Consider the following 21,458-nt stretch of genomic DNA (forward strand, 5'->3'; position numbering starts at 1 on the left):
ACGTGCTGGGGCTTCCAAAACGGAAGCTGCTTGTTCCCACCTCCAGACCCAGAGCCCAGCATTAGACACGCTGCCTAGGGGGATAGCAACTCCTCTCTTCTCAAAGGTGGCTTGATTTCCTCTTAACAGAAGTGGGCCCTAATGGCACACTCAGGAACAGAAGAGGGTGTGATGAAAGGCAATCGGGAGGAGGTCTGTCTTGATAATGGTTAAATTATAGGCCTTCTAGTTTGCAGAGTTGGTGGGGGTGCAGGGGGTGCTGGGAAGTAAGACAGCTGAGATGAACCCACCTGGAGTCATGAAAAATGTCACTGATCTCAGAAATGGTTCCTTTTAAAGGAATCGGAGAATCCAAAGTCACGAATATTTACTATGTGTTTTTTTGTACTTTGTACTTCTAGCTCTTATATTTGGGTCTTTGGTCCATTTTGTGTTAATTTTCGTACATGGTGTGAGGTAAGGGTCCAAGTTTTTTGTTTTGTTTTTTTAAATGTTTATTTTTGAGAGAGACAGAGCGTGAACAGGGAAGGAGCAGAGAGATAGGGAGACAGAATCCTAAGCAGGCTCCAGGCTCGGAGCTGTCAGCACAGAGCCTGACACGGGGCTTGAACTCACAAACCGCAAGATCATGACCTAAGCTGAAGTCGGATGCTCAACTGACTGAGCCACCCAGGCACCCTCAAGTTCATTTTTTGCATGTAGCTACCAAGTTTTTCCATGACCGCTTGGCAGCCTTGTTGAAAATCAGTTGGCCGTGAAGGCCTGGGAAGATTTTTAGACTCTGTTTCTACACATTAACCTGCAGGTCTGTCATCGTGCCAGTATCACACTGCCTTGGTCACTGCTGTCTCTATCCCTAAAGCTGTCTAATTACATATCTGCCTGGCTGCTAAAATATTTTCTGTGACACAGATGAATGCTAAGAGACGGGAAACAATGGACACAAACTGAAAATGTGCAGGACAGTACTGAATGCTGATGGACAAGAGAGGAAAAGCATCGGGTTGTACAAGGTCCGAGCAGGAAAACAAGACCTCCTGGAAGGTCTCCGTCACGTTCGTCGTCTGCCGCCGCGGACCAGTTATTACCGTCCGGTACGCCCTTTGCATGTTTGCTCCCTCTAGCATACCCTTGTCCAAATCTTGTTCTTTGGGTCATCCTGAATGCTTCTATCTCCAGGAGTTTTCACTAGACCCAATCTGTCTCTGGGGGCCCACATTGCTTGCCTTACCATGGCGATACATACTACTACCATTTACTCACACAGGACTGCACGCTTTAGTGGTGTTTGATCCAGAGCAGCCAAAAGCGTGCTGAATGGGCCAACTGTTCAGAATTCTCTTAAAACCTAACTACTGCACTAATAATCAGCATGCAGGGTCCCAGAACAAGTATAATCTGTATCTTAGTGTTGTAGCAACACAGTTGAATGACCAGTGGTAGTTACATAAATACGTGTATGCGTAAATGCACTTAAAATCTACAGAATTCATCCCGAACCGGCAACTTATTTGCTTATGATCTGCTATTACTGAGGAGAGGAGAAGTACATTTACTAAAAACAACACGTCTACATTGACCAAACCGCACTGGTTTAAAAAATTATTAACTTGACAGTACGTATGTTTCTCTCATCAATTTTTTTATTGAGCTACTTGTGCAAAGGAATGAAATTACGTGTTTACTAAATTATGTTCAGATCTTTAAATTACTCATTTAACAAGTTCATTTAAATATTCCATAAATGACAAGCAGCTTACACATTTGATCACTATTGTTAAAAAGTTAATAAAATGAGTCATAGTCAAAATTTCAACAAGGCGATGTAACATTCATCACTGACCTGACTGAAAGGCCGCACGCGCACCGCGACTGTCACACTATCCATACGTGGCATAGGCATCTTCACCATTTTCCCGTCACTCATGTTATTTATTTGGTAGAAAAATAAGGTAGAAAGTGCGCTGCTTATGCTTCACACTAAAACATTAAAAGCTTAGCCAACAAAAGCAGTTTGTTTCTAGACAATCAATTATTCATGGTCCATTCGTTACACACTATCAATGACCTGTTATAAATTATTTTGCAACACTTACTTATTGATGAGTTTTACAGCCCACATCAAGTATCTCCGCTTCATTGCACACAGTCATACTGCGGAGGACAGGGTCCTGTTCTTTTCCCTTTTCCCTTCCCCACTTCTACTCACACTCTTGGCCCATCCTCGATAGTCTGTGCCTGAGGTCCTATGAAAATGTGTCAGTTTTAAAACCTGAATGTTAAGGGATTTCTGTAATTTGATAGCAAGCTCCTTCACAGCAAGAGTATTATAAAAAAATTTGTTCAGTCTTGTCATTCCGTCGACAGCAGGCACACATACAAGGTGTGCCGAACAGCCACGAAACGGACTTGTTTCACATTCCCCCTTCTCAAACCTTTCCAAGAAGTTGCTAGTGAGCAGTGAACCGGTCAATCTAACCTGGATAATTAGTCTCTGAATAATGAAGAGACCGTAAGGACAAATAGCCTTTACGCTTGCTGAACAAGGAATGCCAACGTTATATTTAACCAATGCATTACTTGGAAAATCACTCATTTGAGGTAGAATATACAAAATGTGTTAGACTACAAAACGCGGCAAAATTACATGCCCATAATTTGATTTCAACATAGTAATAACAAGCAAAAAAAAAAAAAAAAAAATACATTTTTTGATTAGAAATCTCAATCATAGAAGCAAAGTGCATAAATTATAAAATAGCAACTTTGAAAAAGAATCAATAGTTATTCAGTCATCCTCGTTTTAAGACTGGCCTAACACCATTAACTGCAGAGAAAGAAATGGGGCCAGTGCCTACTAGCATTAGAAAGTCATGATTAAAACAGAAATCCCCTCTCAAAAATCTAACAGACACAAACTACTGTGAAGTATACACTTTATTTAACATTCCAATAATAAGCCATATTTACATACTGTATAAATGTATGAAGTCTTCATATAAAATAGAAAAAACTGCCTGGACTAAAAGAATCACACTCCTTATGGAGTTACTTTGCTTATTGAAGAGCTTCTGTCTACAAAAATTTACAGTAATTTATACAAATCATTTTCTTCCAAATTAGATGATTTTTAATAATCCACACAATTTTGATGACTCTACAAATTGGTGTACATTAAAAACTTGAAAAAAAAATTACAGCATTTTTCTCCGTAAAACTTGCTTTGGAAAGGAAGACAGTTTCTTCTTGCTCCTTCCCAGACCTCTCGTCGGTACCGTGGTAGCTTTTCTAGGCTTGTTCTTTACATCGTCAACCGGGCTTCCCAAAGGAGAAATCAGCCTGATCTTCACTGGAGGAGGGGACCAGGGGTCGTCTTCTTTGTTTCTGAAAACCAAAAACAATTCAAGTAAGAATAAACACACTGTAATATAAAACAGAATCCACTTTCCCACTGTATTTGGAAAAAAGCCTCAAGGAGCGGGTACCCTTTCCTGGTGCTCTGATTTTATAAGAGAAGCGAAGAAGCTTTATGTCATGAAGGTAACTGGAGGCAGAATAAAGGCCCACGTGACCTGGATGGGCTGAGAGCCCGGCAGGCCCGTGAACGGGAGAGAAACGGCAACCCTCAAACCGCACAAGTTCGCGATTCTGTGCATACTTCCGTAATATGCAAGTGCCCCACATATGTCACAAAGCCAACTGATGTATAAATGGTGTTATTACCTACGGTCGAAAGACACATTAAGTCGGTTTTTAAAGTAAGATGAAATGGATTACTTTATGCTTTTATGAAATTCAACCATGCCTAAGCACAAATAAACCTGGAGGAACTTCCCCACGAATGAAGTTTTACTGCCAAGTTTGTAATTATTTTTACTAACTGTTACCTACCTTTACTAAGGAGAGGATGACATATCCCGCCGCCGAGCCGCCACCCCCGCTGCCAGAACAGAAGGACCCAGTGGGCCCCGCCCCGCCCCCACAGCCCGGCTTTGAAGGCTGAATGGGCTCTCACCGCCCTGTGGAGACCCGCCTCGTCCTCCCTCGTCCTCCCGCGGTGAAATCCAGCGATCACCAGGAGCCGGTACGCACAGATTCTCCTAAGAATTACCCTTTTCTGAAGAGCTTGATTTCTCTAAGACAAGACTCTTCTCAAATCTAATTCACAAAACAAAATGGATAAAAATTACCGCACAAAAAAGGTCAGACCTGCTTGCTTGTCTGGTCTTTGCAGTCCTGGTGGTTTTCACTTTTTGCTTTCTCACAGTTTCTGTTGATTGAGTGTTATCTTTCTATGGGTTACAAGTTTGGAGAGAGAAATCTTCAGTAATTACATATCCGCAACGTAAACTGAATTCTATCCTGAGTCAAGGAATACCGCCAAACGGTGCTAATGAATTCAGATGCAACAAGTCCCAGATGGACTTTTTTTTTTTTTTTTTTAATGTGTGTTTATTTTTGAGAGAAAGCAAGGAAGGGGCACAGAGGGAAACAGAGGATCCGAAGCAGGCTCCAGACTCTGCACCGACAGCACAGAGCCCGACGCGGGGCTCCAACCCACAGACTGTGAGATCATGACCTGGGCTGAAGTTGGCCACTTAACCAACGTGAGCCACCCAGGCGCCCCCGCCCCCCAGAGTTTCAGTAGGAACTCTGGTCATTCAGGGGCACTCTTCATCCCCATCCATACGTTCAATGTGTCTCCAAGGCACACGTTTCCTTGTCTGCTGCCCTCTGTCCAAATCCAAGCTCTCCTCACCTCATGAAGGAACAGGCCACCAGGGACTACTTTTCCTCCCCAGAATTCATTTCATCCTTCCTTCAATATGCACGTGGCTGGGCAGCAGTATGTAAGGAGCCCCCGCCCCCTGCACGGCCACATTCTGGGTCTCTGCAGTCCACAGTCTTCCCTTCCAGGAAGGCCTGCTTCCTTCACCTTCTATCTAGAGGGCTACTTGGGTATAAATCGATTCTTATCAGGCTGTGAAATAATTACGTGTGGTTTAGCCTCTTTAAACTGAGCTCCTGAAAGACAAGGCATTTGCCCAAGTGATTTCCATGGGCGTCTCTGCCCTCGCCTAGTAACTGGTCATAGCAGGTAATTCAAGAAACGCTTTTGAATTAATGTTGCTAACTAGTTCAATCCATGAGCTGTTTTCATTTTAGGGTTATGCGCAGTCAGGTGATTGCACAACTCTGAAACACTGTCCTTCCAAGTGTGGTCTATGGGTGACACCCTGGGAGTTCATTCAGGGACCTCTATTTTAGATAAACACATCCAGAGAATTCTGATGAGATGCTAAAAGTTAAAAACCTCTTCCCCAATAGGTAATCTAAACCTCAGCTGCCAGTAATACACCATCAGCGACATGTCACAGACGTGTCAGAGGGAGGGTGCCCCAAAGTGCAGAGAAGGCAATTTAGGGCTTTCAGTATAAATGTCTGCTCTTGTAAATATTTTTAAAGTTTATTTTTATTTATTTTTTGAGAGAGACAGCAAGGGAGGGGCAGAGAGAGTGGGAGACAGAATCCCAAGTAGGTTCTGTGCTGTCGGTACAGAGCTGGATGCGGGGTTTGAACTCACGAACTGTGAGATCATGACCTGAGCCAAAGTCAAGAGTCGCTTAACCGACGGAGCCACCCAGGTACCCCAAATGTCTGCTCTTTTAAAAGAGGTTTATTTAGGGGCGCCTGGGTGGCGCAGTCGGTTAAGCGTCTGACTTCAGCCAGGTCACGATCTCACGGTCCGTGAGTTCGAGCCCTGCGTCAGGCTCTGGGCTGATGGCTGAGAGCCTGGAGCCTGTTTCCGATTCTGTGTCTCCCTCTCTCTCTGCCCCTCCCCCGTTCATGCTCTCTCTCTGTCCCAAAAATAAATAAACGTTGAAAAATAAATAAATAAATAAATAAATAATAAAAGAGGTTTATTTAGGAAACGTTGCTTAAAAAAGTAAAGAGCGCTTTTTTTTTTTTTTTTTTTTTGAAGAGAGAGTGAGTTGGGGAGAGGGGCAGAGGGAGAGACAGGAAGAGACAGAGACAGAGAGACAGAAAGAATGAATCTTAAGCAGACTCCATGCTCAGCATGGAGCCCGATGCAGGGCCCGATCCCATGACCCTGGGATCATGCCCTGAGCCGAAATCAAGAGTCGGATGCTCCACCCACTGAGCCCCCCAGGCACCCCAAGAGCATGTTTAAACAAGCATACAAAGGAATAAGACGCACTTCTTACCAGTTCATCTCCAAGTCTGGATGTATTGGATGTGTTTTTCTGCCTGGTCCGTAAAGTAGGCGGTGAGAAGACAAACTGAGAAGATAAATCTGAAACTAGTTCTTGCAATTGTGCTGGAGCCTCTATTTTTTTAGCTGAAGAAAGGTAGGAAAGAACAAACACACACTATAATCCAGGTCTATGTATATGTATCTCCAGATCTATTTTTTCTAAAAGCTTGGAACAGAGGATGCACGCTGGAAAGACATGAACATTTCCAAGCCTGGAAACACTAACGGGGACACGGTGGCCACTTGAGGAGAGACAAACGCAGGGAAAAATCTCAACACCATTTGGGTAAATCCGGCGTGTAGAACATTTAGTGCCCCAAACTAAATAGTGCTACGACATAAAAATTAAAGAATCAAACCCAGAACTATTTTTCTAGGAGTGTTAACCGTCACTGCTCCTCATACATTCTGGGGAAGGAAAACAACAATCTTCTATATAACCTGAGCTAGTTTGCTTCATAATCCCTACTATTCCAAAGATGACGTTTTTATTTATAAAAGTAATTTTATCTTCAAAGAGACTCAAAACTTTTTTCTTTCCAGATCATTCTGAACTAGTGGTTCTGGCCAAAGGAACAACAGAAAAGTTCACGTCATAAAGGGAAAATGGAAGTAGTGAAGGTAACTAGTACAGGAAAAAACAGGCTGATTGATTGGAAGATATTCCATAGATAAATAAAAATGGTTTAATTAAGAACTGGCCCAGAACATATAACTAAAAACATCACAGACGTTCTCTCAGATTTACATTCACCATCGGGTCTCCGTATCAAAGGCAATTAGCAAAGTCACGATGGATGTGGCAGGTGCAGCCAAACCAGTCTGCCACAGGTTAGATTCCAGCTTCTGGATCCTCTACTTGTGGGGCCAAAGGCAAATCAGATAAAACTCTCTCTGCCTCAGTGTCTATAAAATGGGATCACTGTATCGGGACCTACGGAGTCGCTGTGAAGATTACAGGGTCACAAGAGTGTGGGGTGCCCAGCAAGTGCTTTGTGGAGGTCTGCACTGGTCACGGAGTCGTGACTTTCAGAATTTACAAATCATAAAATAAGATTCTCAAAGTCTGGTTCAATGTTACTTCACCGACCGGGACAATCAAAACTTCTGTAAGACGTCAAATTCTGCTTTTTAAAGTCTAGGATTCTTAAAAAGAAAACAGAGGTGAGGTCAGAACCAAAAGTCCTCTCTGCTGCCTGCTGATAACGGGCAGAAATGGCAACGGCTGGGGTTGCTGGTGGTGACCTTCCCCTTCTGACGTTAAAAAGAAACGTATCTATATTCTTCCTAGGAAATGAAAACATTCGGTTCTCTGTAGCGGCCCTGCCTTTTCAAAGACCAGCTCATGCTCTTCACCTCCGGTTCCCCCTGCACTGCAGAGGGCGATCAGGAACTAGAAACCTACACTACCACGTGCCAAAGAATCCGGCCTCCACCACACCTTCCACGCGCTTGTATCAGCCAGACGAGACTTTGTTCTACCTGTCGGCATGTGAATTCCTCATCCATCTCTCTCCAGCGCTACTTAAGGCTTGAGGAGTTCCAAAGTCCTGGCTTCAGAGCCAGGAACGTACTGGTAAGCAGCTTTAACAACTCTGAGCAGCCAGCAGGAGTTGGCTCCACGGACACTTATCCTGGGGGGGTAGGGGGTGGGGGGAAGCTCTGTGTCCCTGAACTTCCGTCTCCCACCGCAGACAACAGCACCCTTCCCCGGGCTGCGGAGAGTCAGATCAGCCGGCGAACATACACCCACTCCGGCCTCAGGCAGACGGCGTGCCCCTCTTCAGTAACTGTTGCTAGCAACAGAAATTACACAAAGTCCACTGAAACGCCAAGCTTCGCGTTCTTCCGACCAGCGAAACACTTTTGACTACATTGGGAGCGGTGGTTTCTTTGATGGGTTTCGATTAGAGGACTTCCTGCACTTCCAACCCCTCCCCAAAGAGCTTTCAAAATACGACTTAAGTCAGCATTGGGGACAGAGGCGCAGTGAGAGGGCAGAAGGATGGGCAGAGCCTCCGTGGGGGGTGGCCACCCCGGTGAAGGAGCGACAGAGCGGGGCGCTGGCATCTTCACTGCACACAGAGGAAAAGCAGGGTCAGGAGGGCTATGCGGCCCCCTCCCCCCCACCCGCCCAGCTAGTAAAGTGGCAGAAATGACATCTTGCAGCCCCCCCATTTCTCATCACTTCTCACCAGAAGGGGTCTCTTTTTACTACTAGAAAATCTGAAAACCATTCAAATACCTACCAGGAGAAATCGTGAGCAGCCTGTGGCCCGTCAGCGGGATGCGACGCCACCCAGGAGCCCTCAGTGTGTGAGTGACAAAACACACAAGCATCTGAAGATACTCAGCGAGCGAGGGGGGAAGCAAAATACACAGCTGTACACACATCAGGCTGTTGGGTTTTAAAAAAACAAACTACAGGGGCACCTGGGGGACTCCGTCGGTTAAGGGTCCAACTTCAGCTTAGGTCATGATCTCATGGTTCGTGAGTTCAAGCCCCGCATCGGGCTCTGTGCTGACAGCTCAGAACCTGGAACCTGCTTCGGATTCTGTCAGTCCTTCCCCCACTTGCCCTCTCTCTCTCAAATATAAATAAGCATTTAAAAACAAACAAACTATACCTACAACGGGAAGAGACTGCGAACACTGGTTATTGGTCCTCTAGATGACTTTTCTGATTTTCTATGGCAGGCATGAATTTATTACAGAAAAAGTTATAGTTAATGGGCACATGGAGGGAGGATGACTCTGCAAAGGTGACAAAACTCAGAATTCCTGAGATGTCTGCCGTCTGTACCAGAACAACACACAACTTCGGTGTTGGCTACACTGTTCTAGGTCACGAGGAAAGCAGAAAAGACTTGTGTTAATAACCTTCTGCTCCCCACACTGCTGCCTTTCAGTAATTTGAGCTCTAACAGAGCAGCTTAGTAACGTGAGCTGCGATGAGCGTTCGGTTCTGTTCTGGGCAGAGTATGGGTGTGGCCCACCTTTCCTAACACCAGGAAGAACTGAATTACACAGGACTGCAAAATCAAAGAGCTGACTTTAAAACACTGGGAGGGGGCAGAGGAGACCTTCTACAGCCACAAATTATTATTTTTTTTAATGTCTATTTATTTTTGAGAGAGAGAGAGGAGGAGGGGCAGAGAGAGGGAGATGAGGATCCGAAGCGGGCTCCATGCTGACAGTGGAGGGCCCAATGTGAGGCTTCAACTCAGAAACCGTGAGATCATGACCCGAGCCAGTCAGATGCTTAACAGAATGAGCCACCCAGGCGCCCCAACCACAAATTATTTTTATTTTTATTTTTTAAGTTTCTTTATTTTGAGAGAGACGGGGGGAGAGAGAGAGAGAGAGAGAGAAAATCCCAAGCAGGCTCCATGCTGTCAGCTGAGAGCCAAATGCGGGGCTCGATCTCACGAACCATGAGATCATGACCTGAGCCAAAGTCAAGAGGCGATCGCTTAACAGAGACAGCCACCCAGGCACCCCTCAAATTATTTTTAAAAAATGAGGACAAGCGCCCTTTCCTGGGCTCAAGCTATGTTAATATAATGGATTACTGCATAAATATGGAAATTAAAGAAGTGCTTGTGCAGTGAATGCTGAATATAGAAAATTTCAGTTTGCAGACTTTTAAATGGCTTATCTCCCTGTGGCCTTCCTCGAGTCAGGAGGCGTCTAACAATATGGGTTGTTCTCAATGCGTTTGTATGAAAAGGTTTAAATAAATACAACAACACAGTCACCTACTTCACTCACAAGTCCCTGAGCTGCTTTGCTGAAATTAACATCTTAAACCTTAGGTAAACAACTGCTTCTATCACATTTGCAAAGAACTCCCGCACCAGGTCTGTCGGGCCACAGCACCTTTTAGATCCTTTTTCTTGATTGCCCACTTTACTGAAAAATCCCCCTCCAAATCTTAACAGCACGGAGACATCGTAATCTCTTTGTTATTCTATGTAGACCTATGCTTTAGACCCAAATAGTAAGAGGTTCTCATCACCCCTTTGGGAAGGTGTGCCCTGTACCAACCCAACAGTGCCTCATGAGGCAGGCTGGACAGGCAGCCGAGCCAACTGGGAGGGGAGGGGCTACCGGGAGCACGCATTTAGGTAATCTGCGTCCTAAATGACAAAATGTTAGCACTCCTTCCTTCCCCTCCCTCCAAACAATCTGAGGTTGCAGATATCCACTGGGTCACGAGCCAAACACGGCTGCACTTAGATGAAAAATGCTGATTCTATGGGGGGAGAAATTAAGTCACTGACGGCAGAATGACGAGAGGATACTATTCTAAAAGATAAGACCCATGACAAGTGCATTATAGGATTTAAAGAGTCCTACTGGACCAGAAAGGTCTTGAATCTAAGATAAACCTTGAAATAGAAAATCTTTAAATTTTACTATTAAAAGATCAAGACTGTTTTCTTCTTTGGAACAGGGAGGACTTCTCTATAACTACTAATCATTTTCAGGAGAAATAACCAATTACAGTCTTGAACTGTGCTGAAAATAGAAGACGTTGTGTGAGATGAAAATTGTGCTTTGAACACAAGTAAAAGTACCTTTCTCTTTCCTTGGAGCCTTTGACACAGGAGGAGAAAAGACAAACTCCGTTTCTGGTTCCGAAGGGTCCAGCAGTGAGACGGCCTTGCTGGCCCTAGTCCTCCTGCCACGCGCGGACTGGGTCACGGCCACCGCAGCGGGCACTTTGGCCTCTGGGTCACCTGGTTCCTTTGGGTCTTCGCCCGTGCATTTTTCCGATATTAAGCGTAATGCACGTGTCTGGCTTTGATTTTCGGTCCTTTTTGTAAGCTTCCTCTTTGCACTGGTCACCGTGGCGAGTTCCTCCGCTGGCACGGAAACGGACTTTTCTAAAGCTGGCTTCCCGGCGTCAGCCTTGCCACCTCTGGCTGGGGTGCTCCTGGCGGACCTCCTTTGGCGGCTGGGAGTCTGCGTCTTCTTGGGACTCCTCACTTCCTTAGTGGCCTTAGATCCCACGTCTTCAGGTGGTTTTTTTCTCGGCCTACCCCGTTTCCTAGGCAGATCCGATTCGGTTTCAAGAGCCAGCTGGGATGTGTCACGTTGACAGTCTTCCGGAACATCTGGCGTGCTGACTTCTCTCTTTTTGGCCCTGCTGTTGTGCTGAACAGGCGGTGCCTCTTCAATGCACATGGGATCTGGTTTGTATCCTACACTTCTGGAAGAGCCGACGTTAGCACTTCTCAGTTTTCTGGTGCTTCCGCCAGAACGTGCTCCTTTACTGACTTTTACATCTTTATCGGCCATTTCAACACTGTCGGCATTTTCTACTGCTTTTTTAATGCCTCTAGGAGTCTTTTTTGTAACAGGTGAAAGCTTACTTTCTCCATCTTGCTTATATCCCGTGGTTTCAGAAGCCCCTAGTTTAGCACTTCTCAGTTTTCTGGTGCTTCCGCCAGAACGTGCTACTTTACTAACTTTTACGCCTAGATCTACCATTTCAACACTGTCGTCATTCTCCACCGCTTTTTTAATTCTTCTAGGGGTCTTTTTGGTGACAGATGAAAGCTTAACTTCCTCAGCTGCTGGCTCCAGCAGCGGAGAGGATTTTAACCTCCCGAGTGAGCCACCCGGAGTGGCCGGTGGCTCCCGTGCCATAGGATGATCACTTTCTGAAGTGTCTTGGTGATCTTTTCTTTTCCGTCCTCTCCGAGGAGTAACAGAATTTTGGGGTACTTGCTGGTTCGGAGACGCTCCTCTGACGTCAGAACAGGCACTTTCGGAAGCCCCAGAGAGGTCCTTCGTTCTCCTCGCTCTCCTCCCGCCCGAAAGCCCCGGGGTGCCAGGGATGGCGACATCCGCAGACTCCTGCTGAGCTGGTCTGACACTCAGGTTTTGGACGCGCTGTCCTCTCGTGCGCGTTCTAGAGGAAATCATGTCATGCGTCTGGCTCACGCTTACGGTCAGTGTACTGGTTTCCTGCACAGTCTTCGGCGTAGCTCTGACTACCTTGCCGGGACACATTACCTTCTGGCTTATTAAAGGTAAGTTGTCATGAATGGACGGTGGTTCCACTGTATCTGAAGTAATTTCTTTACTTCTTGTGTCTTTAATCACATCTAATAAATTTTCTGCAATGGCTACTTTAATGGGTTCAGGCACATATGGTAACGTCTCCAGCTTCTGGGACTCCCGGTCACTCGTGGTGACAGACACGAAATCTGCGGCGTGTCCGCGACCATCATTCTCCCCGCCGCACGCGGGTTTTTCTTCCGTTGCCGTGTTCGCCGCTGTAGCTAACACGTTAGATGCGGCAGAATCACCTGTCTCAAACTCTCCTTCTTCACCTTCCAGTATCAAGGTAAAGTTGCTCTGCGCCCCAAAAAGCTCCCCATCTACTTCGGCAACGTCACACTCAGCGGAGTCTTTATTATCAGGCAAGTCACAGAACTGCCGCTCAATGGTATCAAAGTTATACTGGAGCTTAAGGGCCCCTGAGGGATACAACTCATTAAATGAAAGATCGTTAGCCTCGTGTCCCGAATCTTGAACTCCAAGCTTTTCATGTTCAATCACCTAAAATGAATTAAAGATAAGAGAAGGGTTAAAGGATTTTCACGCATTTATTTGAAGCTAAAGCACAAAGGTTTTAAATAATCATCTCACCCTTGGTTTATGAGCTGTTAAACATAAACTACATTTAATCTGGCCTATGCTTATGGGTTTATTTTATAAAACGTCCATTTAAGCCATCAGACATTATTACTCAGTCAAAATAACTAGACAAAAAAAGATTCTGAGATTCTGAATGGAATTAAAATAGAAATCCCACATTTCCCTAGCTAAAAAAAGACAGTCTTTATAAAACCTTGAAAATTATCACGATTCTAACAACAGCTGTGAGAAGAATTTAAAGGACTTATTCTGTTCTCACCCAAGGAAAAAAAAATTAACCAGAGAGAAACAACCCCCAAATCGCATTTTAATGGGAATCCCCACATTACCTAACTAGCCACACTTTTTCTAAACAGCACGATCCCCATAAGGTTGAAGAAGAGTTCACCTACATAAGCTCCCTTGGGCTAGACTCAATCCTCTTGCCTTTGCTGGGGCTGCATAAACCATGAAATTCCTAAGGCTTTCAAGTTCAGTACCTCTCTTGCAAGGGTTTGGTGGAAGAAGGAATGGTCCTTGCATTTACCTTTTGGTAAGGGAAGGGGAGAAAAAGGAGGAGGTAGAAAGTAACAGAGATCTCCTGACCAAGAAGGTAGAACATTCCCACCCACCTAGACAATGACATTTTCCCACTCCCCAAACATTCAGCGAGGAGAGACTGCAAGTACCCAGAGACACGGGCTCCCGCTCACACCACACCCACAGTTTTATTAGCTTCCCAGCTGAAAGAATGGGAACTGTGGCCGCCTATGTCACAGTGAGAATACTCACGGATACGGATACGGATAAGCACCACACTCTTGTGAGTTAAGAAACTTCCCAAATACGACCCAGTCACATTTCTATAAATTAGAGGCGTTTTTGCTTTATCTTAACTTCATTTATCGTACAAAGGTTGCCCATTGATTGTAAAAGAAACGTGACGGAATTTTTAGAAAGCAAGTCGTATTAAATACCAAAAAAAAAAAAAAAGAAAGAAATCCTTTCTCAGGGGTATAGAGGTTAAACCCCAGCCCATTGGTTATCATTCTCCTACAAGTATGCATGGGGGAAAAGGTTCTATTTAACTGTATTCAATTACTTTCAAATATAGGCTCTGAGTAGTTTTGATGCCATGCTTGTCTCTGGAGTAGCCAGGGTCTGTTTTCTCATGGCTAAAAGACCTTTCATTTGAACCAGATACTAAGCAAAAATTAAACTGTTAGGGGTGCCTGGGTGGCTCAGTCGGTTGAGCGTCCGACTTTGGCTCAGGACATGATGTCAATGGCTCATGAGTTCGAGCCCCACGTCAGGCTCTGTGCTGACAGCTCGCAGCCTGGAGCCTGCTTCGGATTCTGTGTCTCCCTCTCCGTGCCCCTCCCACGCTCGTACTCTCTTTCTCAAAAATAAACATTAAAAAAAAAATCTTTTTTTTAATTTAAATTGTTAAAATTGTGACTTCACATAGCCTTTTGGTTTTCATGAAAAACAATTTCTCACTTAAAGGATTTATTCTTTCATATTCCACAAAACAGTCACACTTTTTTTTTTCACGCACATTATAAAGAGGCTTTTAGATAGCAGTCAGGTAAACGTATACATTAGGTTTAAACTACGGTTTGAAACCTAACTAAACCACAACTAACAAGTAAAAAATTAATGTTTTTACATGAATTTCTTGAGTATCCGGAGGACCGTGAGAGACAAGAGGCTTTTCTTCTGGAAAGTCAACACTTGCTTTCAGCACATCGGCTGCTACTTCATGATCTTCTTTTAAGGTCAGTGCTATCTCTTGGTCAGACTTATGACCAGAGGTAACGGGACTTTCGGAGGCAACAAGCCCCAGGTCCCCAGTGTCACCATGGACGTCAGACGCAGCTGAAAGACAAAAGAGAGTTAATCCTCCAGGTTTTAGACGGAAAGAAAACCAGAAAGATACACACCACACTAAGTGAGAAGCCACAGAAAGGTTAGGGCCGTGTTGCACTGGAGACTGTTTCCTTGAAAACCAGACATATTGCCACACGGCTTCTGACATCTGACGGGAAAAGCCAGTGAGGGTTTACATGTGAATCCCATCTCTTCAGTATCCATTCGGTTTAAACAACACATACTTGCTTTGACAGCGGGAGTGGGGAGGGGCAGAGAGAGAGGGAGACACAGAATCCGAAGCAGGTTCCAGGCTCCGAGCTGTCAGCACACAGCCTGACGTGGGGCTGGAACCCAGGAACTGTGAGATCACGACCTGAGCTGAAGTCGGACGCTCAACCGAGTGAACCACCCAGGTGCCCCTGCCCGGGTTCTTTTCAACTTGGATAGAATTCTTGCTCTTACTCTGAAACTTCAGTATGAACACGACTGCTCTGAGGGGCTCAGATGTTTGTTCTCCATTCAATTAGCCTGGAAACTTCATCAGGTGACTAGTGGCAACCAGCTATCCCCGCCGAGCGGTTACAGAATGACGCGAGGGACATGCAATCAGGGCTTTATCTCGCTGGAAAAAGACTAGATCTCTTTTGGCAGAAAGCATCCAAATGACCACAAATACACTCTACCACTTAGAAAAGCTAGAGGGGCGTTGAGGGAGGGCGACAGCTCATCTAAACAAAACAAACCAAAAATCCTCTTTACCTTTGCCAAAGACTTACCAGCACTCATAGTTATTTATATGCCACTTGGGTTTGTGAATGACACAAAATCCCAAACACTTTGTGGCAGGTGGGCGGGGGGGTGGGGTGGGGGGTGTCTAACTTAAAAACCTTTAGAATTTAACAAAAATCAATAAAAAGGTTTAAAGAAAAAAAACAAAAACTATTTTCACACTTTTAATAGATAATGGGGCCAGCAGTACCCCAAAGACGCAAAGACAGCTTATAAAACGAAATGAAGGCAGCTGTCACCTGTCCATCCGGCAGAGGAATGGGGGAAGCATGCACTTTACCTTCCAACGGTAGGTGTGTGAAAGCGCGAATAACCTTCCCTGGAGAAAATCCTAGAAATCTGTGCATAATCCTTGACCTGCCTAGGAAGCTCATGGTTTGGAACTACTGAAGAGAAATACTGACACAAAATGTGCCAAGATATGGACACACAAAAAAATTCAAGGCAGAAATGAAATGGCAAAACAGAAATGGCGATCAGCCCGAATGTTCATCAATAAGCACGAGTTAAGCCCACCACAGAACATCCATACGAGGGAACACGACCACGACTGTTAAAAAGGACAGGGTTAATCTATATTAATGACATAGGAAAAAGTCAGAAGTTTAGTGCTAACTGAAAAAGAAAGTTGTTTTGGTAATAAACTGGTGATGTTTTATAATTATAGACAACATTTATTGAGCCTTCATTTTTTAATTGAGCTTTTATTAACACTTAAAGGTATAAATATTTTATAGACAAAGCAATGGGAGGTACAGCCCATAGCCTTTACATATTAAGTGCGGAACTAGGTTATGAGTCCAAGCAAAGCCTCCACATTTACCTTCTCTTCCCACATACGCAGGAAAATATGCACACACACACAAATCCAGGAAAGATACTTTAAATTGCCAATAATGGGTCCTTAAAGTAGATATCCAGGTTATGGGGATTTCTACTTTACTTGGCTGTGCTCTCCTCATTATTTTACAATAAAAGTATATTACATCCTAGGGGCACCTGGGGGGGGGCTCGGTTGGTTAAGGGACAGACTCTTGGTTTCAGCTCAGGTCATGATCTCGTGGATGGTGGGATCGAGTCCCATATCAGGTTCTGCACTGACAGTGTGGAGCCTGCTTGGGATTCCCTCCCTCTCTGCCCCTCCCCCACTCTCTCTCAAAAATAAACTTAAAAGAAGACATATTACATTCTTAATGAGGGGAAAAAAACAAGTTTATTCAAGTCTGTCCTAATCCCTATTCATAATGAGACGGGCAGGCGGTATTATAGGTATGGAGCATGGGCTCCAGAGTCAGCAGCAACATCATAACATAGTACTGTTAGGTGATCACGCAAAATGCTAAGTTCAAGATGCCTGCTTTCCCCAAACCCAGCTGGAAGCTGAGGAAAATGTTCCTCTCTCATCTCTATACAACCAGGGTCTAAGAGGAGGCACTTAAAAAAAAAAAAAAAAGTCATTGGATTAAAAAAAAAAAATGAAGTCTATATATTCGTTAACTTCCCTAGAGTAAATGCAGTTGTTTGTGATTGTTTTCTAATAGTAAAAAGCCAATTTTGGCCTTAAGTTATTACAAACACAAAACCAGAAGTTGCCCTGTGTAGACACCTCAGTCCCAGGTGATCAAAAGCAGATATGCAGTCTGGCTGGGGATTGAGAACTTAATTTCCTCTCTTTGATGTTCTGAAGGAAAATATGTCCACAAAAACCATTCTAAGACTTCTACTGGCAGACCACAGAATGCCTTCAGAGAGACTCACTTCCCTTAGCTACGGAATCTGACCAAAAAGGAAGAACTGTGATAAGAAAATCTAGATAACAGATTCCTTTGTTCTAGGAACAGAACACTCCTAAAACACTAAAAAGAATTCTGAAGGCAAGAAAATATACACGTGTACTGTTACCTGCTCTGAGTGAAGAGGAACCAGCCGCGACAGACACTACCCCTTCGTCTAGAACTGGTACCCGGGATTTCAGGGCGACGATTTTCCTTTAGAAACAGAAGTACGTCCGTGAGCGTGTACGAAGGCCCCCACCTGCTCTTACCTGTGTTAATAATCCTGCTCCCTCTGCCACATGTCATTTTGGTAACGAAAACTGAGGTTTTCATTATGAATGAACCACCCAAGTTCATTTTGAAGAACACCGTAAAATTTGTAGGTGAATTCAGAAACAAGCAGTGCTGGATTCGGTATTCCTGTTTTCTAGTATTTTACTCTGTTGGCAACAGTGGCATGCCGATCAATATAAACTTACACTTATGCCAGTTTTTAAATTACTGTGGGCACATCCTTAAATAAGTCTACCAGGTATTACGGAGTATCTCCTATATACTCAGTAAAGTCAGTTTCGGTGTTTTAGTGTCATCTAAAAAGAGGATGATAAAACAGTGGGAGACCGATGGGACCTGTATCACTTGATGAAAGTTAAGTTCTGCAAATATGGGGACGGTGATCCCTTCCTATGCTGAGCTGGCCTTTCCCCCAAACCCAACTAAAGCATGCTGCCTTTGTAAAGAGGGGACAAATAAAATTAAAAAATAAATGCAAGAAAAAGCATGCATTTGGAATATTACATATATTTATTTCATAGGTGTATTTTTAAGACTCCTCTCACAACGTTAAGCTAACCAAGAACCAACGGCTGATAAATTTATATTTAAAAAGGACACAGCTTGTCATGATGGGGACTATCCGCCCAGATTATTACCCACAGTGACCACAAAGTTTCTTGTCACGTGACTGCGCTTTGCTTTGTAACTTTTGTAATTAACCATCTAACCCACTGCAATAAATATTTTCATTAAAACTCAAGAAACAGGAGAATGAGACAATAAGACAATCTAGACAATCCTTTCATCTTACGTCCTCCCATTTTTCTATGAAAGCCTGGCAAAGATTCCAGCTAATCAGGATCTCTCTTCTCGGAAGGGCAGCACACAACTGAGCACACAAGGTCACGCAGGAGACGCAACCTTCATGATACTGGTTTTCGTGGGTGCTCTGTGAACTCCAGCAGGCCCGACAGGGCGATGAACCATGGACAGCATGACATGATCACACTGTGTGCACGCTAATTCACCCTTACGACTTCGAGATCAAAGCTGCCACTTTTCTGTTTCCTCTGTAACAGTGTTGCTCAGGGTCCTGATGTGCGAGGTGTCCGCCTTGCGACCCGATGAAGAGCTTCTGCCAGGTCAATCACTTCACTGGTCAGTTCGGTGACGTCCAAGAAGGGACGTGGTACACTGACCGATATTCTCATACAAGCTGCCTGTCTGTCTTGTCGCAGACCGTGAACCGACCGGGAACCAGCGTCAGTCTGTTGGAGCACACTGAGCACCACTGCCCAACACCAACTAGGACACCGCCCCACCCTCCCCGACACCACCTAGGAACGCTGCCCAAATGTGCAAACGCCGAATAAAACTGGTGGGGGGGCACTGTGGTTCAGGCAGTCATTCAAAACCAGAAACTCGGCCGGCAGAGTCTCGGATTCACAGGATGGCAAAAACAGCACTGCCTCTCCTACACTCCATCCTGTGCTACAGCAGACGCACCTCATCGGCCTGAAGCCACCAGAAATGGGAGGGTGTGGAGGAACGCACGGCTGGAAATCCAACTCTGGTCCTCAACAAAAATGGGATCACCAAAGCATGTAAGAGGAGATCTGCCTCAATTCATCATGACTTCATAAATTCAGGAAATGTGGAGTCTCATTCTAGGATTCACAGTAACTACCAAGTAGCACACACTGGACCCAAAGAATGTCCTTCCTAACAGAAACCGTTACTGAAATGGGAATGTCCAAGATCTAAAATAAAAGCTCATCTACGCACGAATATTAAACAACCGGTTCACCGTTTTATTATACTTTCTTAACACGGGAACTTCTCTCCACTAACTTACCCTTCGTGGGCCGCTGGTACACTGAGGGAAGCTTCGACTCCTTGAACGGGGCTCAGGTGACTGAACTCGGAAACTTCCGCCTCTGCGACTAAGAGGTCCTGTGCCTCCGCCTCTTCCAAAGGGCCTGGAAATCACACGGTGGAGAACACTTATAATGATTTATGCCAAATGTTTAGCGATTCCTCACAGTCCTTCCTGGACGATTACTTTCGAACACGTTTGGTGGCTCCGCTTTTTTATACCGTTAGGTTTACTCCCCGGCATCAGAATGCCACAGATCCTTCGAGTTCTCTGAGCCCAGTCCAAGAGCCCCTTTAATCCACACCTCTCACTTCTGGCTTAACGTGCAAGTGTTGTACACAGATCGACGCACTTAGTCCTCAACAGTCAAAGTGGTCGAACTGTCCCCCCATTTCACAGACAAAGAAACAAAGGCATGCAGTCACATCTTATCCCAGGCCTAGTAAGGAGCCGAGATTCAAATGTAGTCAGTTTTACTCTACAGTTTGTGCCTCATGATCTCCCATGAGAACAGAAGTTTCTATTTGAGACTGCCTGATCTTTTCGGGAATCATCGATGAAGATACTGCCATGAACATCTTCATGTTTTATCATTCAGATATTTTAGTGGAACCGAGCACATCCAAAGTGACAGATGCTATTCACGGGGACAGCCCTAGGCCCTTAGAGCAATTGCCAATGCCTGTGTTTGGGAAACAGACATCAGAGCCCCAAAGAAACCACTAGGACACAGATTTCTATAGAAGTATTTAGATTAACAGTTTTAAAGTCAGGAGTTACCTTTAAATGCGCAGGGGGTCGAAACATACAAAAATGGGCTAAATTTCTGATGCAATCTTAAGCCAAGTCTCTCTCCTCTCTCCCCCGGCCCCTTCCATGCCGCCTACAATAGCATGTATCAAACAACAGTCTAAGTGTTTGTTCGTTTATCTATAGTCCACTAGGCTCTAAGTTACCGATGGGCAAGGCCATGTCTGCCTCACTCACTATCTGACTCTCAGCAATGAGCCCACACAGAAAGAGCCCACCTGCTGCACATGCGTTAGGGGCTCAAAATCTTTCCGATGGATAAACATAAAGCTATAAATTCATGGGCCCTTGGAGATTTGTTTTGATCGCCCAGAGAGGATTTTGGCAGTGGGGACAGTGAAGAGCACGAACGAACGACCTGGTTTCTGAGCAGCTTTCTAGAAAGTTGAGGGTGCTGGACAAGTTAAAAACCATACCAACCTAGTCTGCAGAGTTCGTATTGTTACTTCTCAGAGCCGTAAGAGGGCCTGACGTCACCTGCGCGCATTGTGCCTACAAGCTAGTCCGCTGTGATCATATGACTGTTCAATCCCGATGCTTTTCTTACAATGGAAGAATTCTATTACAAATCTTGTGAATATTGGGAAATGAGTTCTTACCCGTTTGTTTCTCCAGGTCTGGAGGAGTTATTTCTGATTCAAGAATGTCTGGATCACTGTCCTTCTCTGTCTGTTCAGTCAAATTAGCAATTAATTCTGTGGGAGGGCTCACTGGCTTTGAGGCCACAAAAAGATCTTCCAAGTCTCCTGGGGATGGCGCGTCCTGGTACTCCAAGGTGGTCTGGTCCGACCTGGTTGAGGTACCGCTACTTTCTTTGCTCGTGTCCAGTTTCTCCAAACTCTGTGAGGCCGTGTCCTCCGATCTCACGTCCATTTCTCGATGGTCCTTTTCGGGACTATTCGGGGAAAAGGCTGCTGTCCTGTCTTCGCTCTTCAGCCGTCTGTTTTCTGCCGGAACTCCACATTTATGGAAAGGTGACGTAAAAGATAGTCTTATTCTGCTCTCGTCTGCCCCCTGTCAAGTAAGAGGTTTTGGAAAAAAGAAAATATTGACTAGTAAAAAGAAGTCGCAGTCGAGTCTCAGCTCTCCACGCTCTCCAATTCTGGTATTTGTCTAGATTCTCTCCTCAGTC

General features: G+C 44.9%; 2 protein-coding genes across 9 annotated transcripts in view; both read right to left on the bottom strand.

Moving 5' to 3' along the window:
* Positions 1 to 1,934, bottom strand: part of LOC112863134 (kinesin-like protein KIF28P) — an 81,230-nt gene extending 79,296 nt beyond the window's left edge. Inside the window, exon 1 of the mRNA XM_086693469.1 lies at positions 1,844 to 1,934. Within this exon, the coding sequence (XP_086549595.1) occupies positions 1,844 to 1,927 (84 nt within the window). The 5' untranslated portion in view covers positions 1,928 to 1,934. The remainder of the gene's footprint in view (positions 1 to 1,843) is intronic.
* A 985-nt stretch (positions 1,935 to 2,919) lies between these two features.
* AHCTF1 (AT-hook containing transcription factor 1) overlaps positions 2,920 to 21,458 on the bottom strand; it is an 80,509-nt gene continuing 61,970 nt past the window's right edge. For 7 of the 8 annotated variants that reach the window (XM_086694378.1, XM_086694382.1, XM_086694379.1 and 4 more), the window contains 8 exons: positions 20,926 to 21,340; positions 19,496 to 19,619; positions 17,492 to 17,577; positions 14,598 to 14,806; positions 10,858 to 12,850; positions 6,228 to 6,361; positions 4,210 to 4,292; positions 2,920 to 3,384 (listed from right to left, as the gene is read on the bottom strand). In XM_086694378.1, coding sequence (XP_086550504.1) covers positions 3,195 to 3,384; positions 4,210 to 4,292; positions 6,228 to 6,361; positions 10,858 to 12,850; positions 14,598 to 14,806; positions 17,492 to 17,577; positions 19,496 to 19,619; positions 20,926 to 21,340 — 3,234 coding nt within the window. In that variant the 3' untranslated portion in view covers positions 2,920 to 3,194. Of the gene's footprint in view, positions 3,385 to 4,209; positions 4,293 to 6,227; positions 6,362 to 8,526; positions 8,660 to 10,857; positions 12,851 to 14,597; positions 14,807 to 17,491; positions 17,578 to 19,495; positions 19,620 to 20,925; positions 21,341 to 21,458 lie in introns of those variants that run through there. The other variant, XR_015246300.1, reaches the window with a different exon arrangement.

The sequence above is a fragment of the Puma concolor genome, chromosome E4 (genome assembly GCF_028749965.1).
Source record: "Puma concolor isolate L17-30 chromosome E4, mPumCon1.1.hap2, whole genome shotgun sequence".
Lineage (NCBI taxonomy): Eukaryota > Metazoa > Chordata > Mammalia > Carnivora > Felidae > Puma > Puma concolor.